This window comes from Setaria italica, chromosome IV, assembly GCF_000263155.2.
Source record: "Setaria italica strain Yugu1 chromosome IV, Setaria_italica_v2.0, whole genome shotgun sequence".
In the NCBI taxonomy this organism is placed as follows: Eukaryota; Viridiplantae; Streptophyta; class Magnoliopsida; order Poales; family Poaceae; genus Setaria; species Setaria italica.
This window is the reverse complement of record NC_028453.1, coordinates 14,255,029-14,262,810: the sequence shown is the minus strand read 5'-3', so window position 1 is coordinate 14,262,810 and position 7,782 is coordinate 14,255,029. Positions and strand designations below refer to the sequence as shown.

General features: G+C 46.9%; 1 protein-coding gene across 1 annotated transcript; it reads right to left on the bottom strand.

Annotated features, from left to right (window-relative positions):
• Nucleotides 1-4,056: 4,056 nt before the first annotated feature.
• Nucleotides 4,057-5,626, bottom strand: LOC111257059 (aspartyl protease family protein At5g10770-like). The gene is made up of 2 exons (XM_022826085.1): nucleotides 5,482-5,626; nucleotides 4,057-5,333 (listed from the first exon to the last, which is right to left on the bottom strand). The coding sequence occupies exons 1-2, from the start codon at nucleotides 5,624-5,626 to the stop codon at nucleotides 4,057-4,059; spliced, it is 1,422 nt and encodes a 473-aa protein (XP_022681820.1).
• Between the last annotated feature and the right edge of the window lie 2,156 nt (nucleotides 5,627-7,782).

The window sequence follows — 7,782 nt, the reverse complement described above, 5'->3', positions numbered from 1 at the left end:
ACACAATTGTCTATATAGAAAGCTAAGCTCCACCAAACACAACCATATGCTATTCGGAAGAAATCCACAGAATGCAACAGGGAGTAAGCGCTCCATGAATATGTGGTAATCATGGCTCTTTAGGCCTAAGATCTTCTTTTGTAACAAGTTAACCCCTCTTCTAATATTGGCTGCGTAGCCATCACGAAACTTAAGTTCTCAAAACCATTTAAGAATTTTTGGCTTTTCATCCTTACTAATGCAAAATGTAGCTTGTGGCTTGTCCCACTTCCCATTTGCCTTTAACTTCAAATGTTGTGAAGGACGATTGCAAATATCAGCTAAATCTTTCCTTGCCTTGGCATTATCCTTAGTCTTGTCTGGTACATCAAAGCAAGTATACCATATAGCTTTAGCTACATTTCTCTCATTGTGCATCACATCAATGTTGTGGCAGCAACAATTTTTGAAAATATGGAAGTTGCCAAAGGCCAAAAACATGGGTCCAATTGTGCAATGTACCATAGTTTTCTTGTCATCTATGAATTTGCTCATTTGGGCAAAGATTTCCTCCCCTATTAAAAGCCTTGGAGCCTCATCAAGAACCACTGTGTCCTGACGAAATGCATTATTTTGGAATCTGAATTCATGGTCTATAGTTAAGAAACGTCTATGGCAATCAAACCAGCAAGCCTTGTGACCATGACGAAGTGTAAATGCATTACTATCACTTAAGCACACTGGACATGCAAGCCTACCATGTGTGCTCCATCTAGCAAAGTTGCCATAAGCAGGGAATCATGGACTGACCATACATAGGCTGCTCGCATTTTAAAAGTTTTCTTGAGTGAAGCATCCCAAGTGTCTACCCCTTCCCACAAACTCACTAATTCATCAACTAAAGGTTGCATTAGAATGCCTAGTTTCTTTCCAAGATGTTCAGGACCTGGGATCATAGGGGAAAGAAATATGTACTCTGATTTCATGATTGTGCATGGTGGAAAATTAAATGGGGTAACAAACACTAGCCAACAAGAGTAAGGTGCTGCAATAAAACCAAAGGGGGTAAAACCATCTGTTGCAAAAGCAAGACACACATTTCTAGGGTCACTAGCAAAGTCTGGAAAGTCTTTGTCAAACTTTTGCCATGCTTCTCCGTCACAAGGGTGCACCATTTTGCCAGAAGTGCATGGCTTGTGAGACCGCAATAGCTTTGCCGTATTCTTATGCAAATATAACCTCTGCAGCCTATCTGATGAAGGTACCACAACACTTTATGTGGCACTCGGCTCTTACCTTCTTCATAGCGAGACAGACCACAAACATCACACTTGTCTTTGCTTTGATTATCTTTGTAGTAAAGCATGCAATAATTATAACAAACATCAATTTTGACATATGCCATACCAAGACCCTCAAATAGCTTCTTTGACTGATAGAAGTCCTTGGGCAACTTAGATTTTGAAGGCAATAGTTCATGGATTAATTCTAAGTTTGCCTCAAAGTGTGCAATTGACATGTTATATTGTGCTTTCAATGCTAGCAAGCGTGCCATACCAGATAGGGATGAGTGTGATGTATTCTCATGTACTAATTAGGGATGAGTGTGATGTATTCTCATGTACTAATTGATCAACATTTTGTACCATCCTATAAAAAGCTCGAGCATAGGCTGGTGACTGCTCATCAGTTAGTGGTGGATGTTCACCAACTAAGCTGGCTAAGATTTCATCCATGTGGTCATTTTTAGCAAAATTCTCATCATGTCCACCTTCCACATAGGTACTGTCAAGTCCCTCACCATGTGTTGTCCATATTCTGTAGTCTTCCTTAAAGCCAGCTCTACACAAGTGCATCTCTATCGTTAACCTGTTGTGCCTAACACATTTGTGACATACTGCACAAGGACACTTAATGGTGCCACCTTCAACTAGATTAGGCATAGAGAAGGCATGATCCAAAAACCGGTTGGTGTTGTCTATCCAGTCATTAGAGGGGGGCTGTCTACCAGATCAACCAGTGTACATCCACTCATGTTCTGCCATTCTTTTTTCTATGTACGAGAATAGAAAACTTGATTCTCAGTATATATGGATCAATGCAAAATTCATAATGAACACAGCATAGCATCAGTTAAGTTTAGATGTGAGGCAAATGTTGCATTCAGTATCAGATCTTGCAAAATTGACACTAGACAACATAGTTTATATACTCCTGATTAAGTTCAGTGCAACACTAAGCAAAACACAATGTGGCATGCATTAGGCATCCACATATGGGTAGACCACAACATAGAAAATTTTGGGGGAAAGATGAAGCTTCATTACCTCACTCGATTGGAAGCAGGAAGCGCAGATCGGCGCAAGGCAGGACCTTGCTCCTCCAAGCTCGGCTCGGCATCACTGTTGAGTTCTCCTCCAAGCCTAGCTCGACATTGCTGCTGCCTTCTCCTCCTCAAAGCTCTGACGGAGGCTGGTCTGAGGGACGACGGCTGGATCCAGGGCACCGACGGACTGAGAGGTGGTAGAACTCGGCTGGATCCTAGGTGAGAGGCGGCAGGGAGAGGTCTGGAGAAGCGGCGGCATCCTGAGAGCCGGCGGTGTCCTGAATATGGACCTAGGGCGGCGGCGGCAGCCTAAGAGAGGTGGTGCGTAGGGGATGGAGCTAGGGTGGCGGCGGCCTAAGAGAACTGGCGGGGCTCCCACCTAGGGCGGCAGCGGCGGCCGGAGTGGACGGCGTGGCTCCCGGCTAGGCCACCGGCGGCGGGGGTGCTACGGCTATGGGCAGTGAGGGTGTGATTTTTTTTTTTCTGGGCTCAAGCTGACGCGGGTGAGTGGATGACGGTGCTAGGGAGGATAGGGTTTTGGGGGGATGTCTCGGGCTGTATGTTGGGCCAAAAAAATCATGGTGCGGCCGCGCAGGCCTTTTCCTTCCTGGGCGCGAACGCCGAACAAAGCGCGGGTTGTGGCACAAACGCGAACTTTTTCCACCAAAACGACGAGCAGTGGCGCGTGCACAAAAATTTTCATGAGTTTACAATAACTCTCATGTTAATGGGTATATTTCATAGCGGGCTATCCAACACCATCACGAAAATTACAATTTTCGGAGCGGTGTGTGAATCACACTCATGAAAATTAGTTTTCGTGGCGGGATTTACATCACCTTCATGAAAAATATTAATTTCATGAGAGTTTGTTTTTAACTCTCACAAAAAATTGTTCCCCTCACGAAATCTCCAATTTCTGGTAGTGTTTATAACCATCAGAACTATCAGCCAAGATGTCCGAACCGTTTGTCCAAACTTTCAATGCCAATCTTGGTAACTTGTTGGCCTGGTCCTTGTGGTCTGATCATTTAGGTTTATACCCATGTAGAGCAGGATCCTCCTCTTTATGAATAAACTGAATCAAAGGAAATGTACAACGATTAGTAGAAAGTTCTTATATGAATTGAAGTTAGATTCAGTATGAAATGAGTTTACCTCTTGTTGGCACTTCTTGGCATCTCTTTGTGTGCTCAGGAGTTTGGTTACGTGATCGATTCACTGGTTTTCCTCGCTAATTAGTGTAAGCTAGAATGCTCTAAAGTCACAAACGCATATATCATCACATATAAAGCATGCAGTAGATAAATATTCCTTAACATCAATTAGCGTAACTCATCCACATACTACGCTCACACCAAAACCACTGAAAGAGTTGAACAAATCCAGAAAAATGCTAGCACTTGTGCCGAGTTGAGCACTCGAACTATGAGCTACACTTAGTTCGCCAAATATACAATGTTTAGAATAAGCAAATTAGTTAATTTTCAAACTAATTAGCATGTCTAAGGACAGAGATAGTATCAACTAGCTACCATTTATTTTGCAAGGCAATCAATAACTACCATCGTTACCAATTACTCATCACATTAACTAGATTATCTCAATGATCGATCTTAGGTACATAGTGTTCGGCAAACCGTGAAGAAACGGCAGTTCTACACACTTCAAATTGAGTACTAGTAACTCATATGCATGGCTGTCTGTGCTTTGATTTAGTCTCAAAGTAGGCTTTGTACCAACCCACCACATCAACTACATCCACCTGGTCCGAACCCAACCCTCCCGCCGGCCACATCGAACACAACTTTGTGCGCCCTCTGCTGCATGTTACCAATGATGACGAGACCCACGGAATCCATGGGCAAAAAGGCCAAGCACGCCACCGCTTCTCCCAAGGCACCTATAACGTATAGTATCCCGGACGCGTCGACGTCCATCCTCGCGCCGCCACCGAACTCGAACGCCACCCGTGGCGCCGTCACGACGTCGAGCCCCGTCACGTCGTAGCAAGTGTCCAGGGCTCCCACCGACCCCTCCGGCAGCATCGTGTAGTCGCCCATGTGGCGCCGGAACTCGTCGCGCAGCGGGAGGTACGCGGCGCGCGGCATGTGCGTGATCACGGTGCCGGAGTCGATGACCGTCCCCTCGGAGAACGCCGATGCCGGTATAGGGACGGCCGCGCCGTTCACGGAGATGCTGGAGAGGTCCACCGCGTACACGGAGCTCAGGCGAGGGTTGTCGGTCTTCAGAGGCGTGAACGTCAGGTTCGACGGCTGCGGAGCGTCGTCGCCGATAACGAGGTAACCGGCGGAGCTGCCTCGCGGCGGGAGGCAGTAAGAGAAGACGACGCCGCCGTCGTTGGTGCGCCGTGTCTGCGAGAGGATGGACGAGTCGCCGCGGCCTAGGCCGAGCAGGCCGGCGACGCTCTCATCTCTGAGTAGGCCGGTGGTCTTGTCGCTGCACCCGAACACGACTCCGGTGGCAGGCGGCGCCAGCGGCGACAGAGTGATGGTTTCCTTCGCGAGATTACCAAAAGTCTGGGAGTTGTCGCCGTACTGAACGGTGTACGCGCACGTGAACCCAGATCCGCAGCTGTTTGGTTCGCCGCCACCGCGGATATGGCACTCCGGCGCGTCGCACTGGATGTTGGCGTACGTGTTGGAATTCTTCGGGTCGAACAGGGGTTCTTCCTGGGCGTGGCAGGAGTCGCCGCAGGGCGCGCACTGGACCCAGGTGAGGTCGCTGCCGGTGTCGAAGAGGACGGTGAAGTTCTGCGGCGGGGTTCCGATGCCGATGGTGACGACGTACTCCAGACTGTGGAAGGGAAGGCCCAGGCGAGCAGGAATGGTAATTGTGCTTTGGGACCCGGCGAGGTGGCGGTGGATGGACCGGACACGGTGGTGGTCTCGGTGCAGGATGGCGGTGTAGTGGTCAGACACCGTCTTGTTGTTGCCGGTTTGCAGGCACAAGCGGCGGACGATTTGGAGGGTGCTTCCAGCAGCTCCAGGAAGAGATGCTTGGGTTACTGCATATTCAGGAAAACTATGCTTACAAACTTTGTACATATAGAAATCCTACACAATTGTTCATAAATATGCAAGCTGAACGAAATAATCAAATTAATCGTTTGGTAATCCCGCTAAAACGAAAAGAGATTTATTTTGACATGTAACCTGGAGCCGCAGGTGCCGAAGAGCACATCTCGCTGGATAGCAAGGACTGGACGTTGATGGTATGCTGGTGGTGCGCCGCTAGAACCTGATGCGAGGTGATGGACAGAATGAGCAACGCCAACTTCATCATCACTGAAGCAGCCATGATTGGCAACTTGCTCGAGATCTTTACAGCCTTTAGCAAAGGATCGTTGTTCTCTTATATGCTTGCGTACTTACGCCTCATAATTCTTGGATTGTAGCGTGGAATAGGGATGAGCTAGGTCGTAGACACCAAAGTGGTGCCACGAAGTGATTGCCGCCCTACAGCATTCAGCTTTGGACTGGCACATCTCTTCCGGGTAAAACAAGAAGAAGACACCGATCTGCCACAAGAATATACGGTCTGGCAAATTTCCGAGTGGTTTCAAAGAGAGAAACACAAGACTACTAGCTGACCATATATAGCATAGACGACATTCATTCGACTATTGACGTGTACAGAAAATCAACCCGACCCTGGTAGAAAAGCATTAAAGCACCGTTGCCAGCAGATATGCTGGCGATGTTCACAAATTAAGTAGAAAGATTTCAACTGAGGGTTGGGCTGGACAGGAACCGGAGGCTTGCGTCCATCAGAGGAGCGGCCGCCCGAAGGTTACCGTGGGAGCTGACATGCGGCAGGAGGCAGCTAAGGTAAAGGGTGTTTGGTTCGAGGAACGAGGTAGTTCATTCGTCTCCTTACTCCTCACCTTGTTTGTGGAATGGAATAAGTTGATCATGACCACTTTATTTCTCACAGGCTAATAATTGCTACTAGTCCATCAATTTCAAGAAATGAACTCATGATGCACCACCTCATCTAAAATGGAGCTTATTGACGATGATGATACTCAGCCTACCAGCTGGGCGTGTTGCTGCAATAAGATGTGGATCCTATCCTGTGTCTTTGTACCGGTGATCCATGTGCTTGTTTACCTTTTGCTCTTTCTAAACCGTTTATGAAATAAAGTTATCAGTGATGACTGCACTTCCCTTTGCGGAAGTAGATTTGCCTATTTTCAAAAAATTTATTTCGTGTGTGCCTGCTCTGTCAACTCTTCTGATGACCTGACCATGGGATTTAGCGAGAACATATCTAGTGTTACGGAGAACATGGGTGCTACCGTGATACCAAAGAATCTTGTCCGTTTGCGTGGAAATGAAGGGTCCAGATGTGGAACTGGAACGGTTATGCAATCTATTTACGCAAACACCCCTAAATATAATCCGTACTTCGCATTTACATCCCCCGCGCAGAACATTTTTCATTTAACTCCTAATATTTCTGTACCTTTCATTTTAACTGCATCTCTTCTTCTACCCTCTGCAGGCGGCCCGTGAGGTCGCCGACTCACCGTGATTCCGGTTCTGTGTAGTCCGGCGAGGCGGTGACCCTATTCCAACGCCCCAACCTTGTTTATCTCCTGCGATGGGCTGATCCCCTCTCTCTATCTCTCTCGTGCGCGTGCGCCGTAGGCTCGGGCGCAGCTAGGGTTCGCGTCGGCGGTGGCGGCGGGCGCTTCGCTCAGTTGTTGTGCAGGTCGAGCAATGGTGCAACAGGATTGTGTACGGGAGGAAGAGCATGGACGTGCTTCGTAGAGATTAGATCCATTTAACTACTACGTGTATTCCTTATGGTAAGTAATCTGTACTGGCAAATTTGCATTCAATCTGACCAAATGTGTTACTCTCTGTGCACCAATCATTCAAATGTCAATCATTTGGGTTAGTAGTATGGCACGTTCGTCTCCATTTGATCTGTCCTATGCGATCATTACTGATGTTGAATCTCCATATATATGTGACAGATTTTTAAGAATGTTTAGTCAATTTATGATGGACCTTTTCTTTCAAGCAATAATTTGCCATCTGATGCACTTGTGTATCCAGTATTTCCATGTAGAGATTAGCTGGGATAAAATGGAACACTTTTCACATCATGGTGGATGATGCAATTTATGTCAGCTTGTTCTTGAGTCATATTTTTCCTGAGATTATTATGGTCCATACAGCAGTTATTCAGTCAGTTTGGGCAAATCGTAAGTTGGGCTTTTGGGTTGCTGTGACCTGCAAGCTAATTTTACAGGAGAACATATACATGTCTCGTCATACTTTGCCAAGTAGGTCACGTTTCAGTTGTATGCATTTCCAACAAGAAATATCGACAGCATGCTATGAACCCTTGATGCTTTGTTTTCATGCATCTCTGTCGGTGGTTACAAAATGCCCAAACAGTATAGGGTGGCTCTAGAACAAGGCACATGTCTAAAGAGCTTCTAC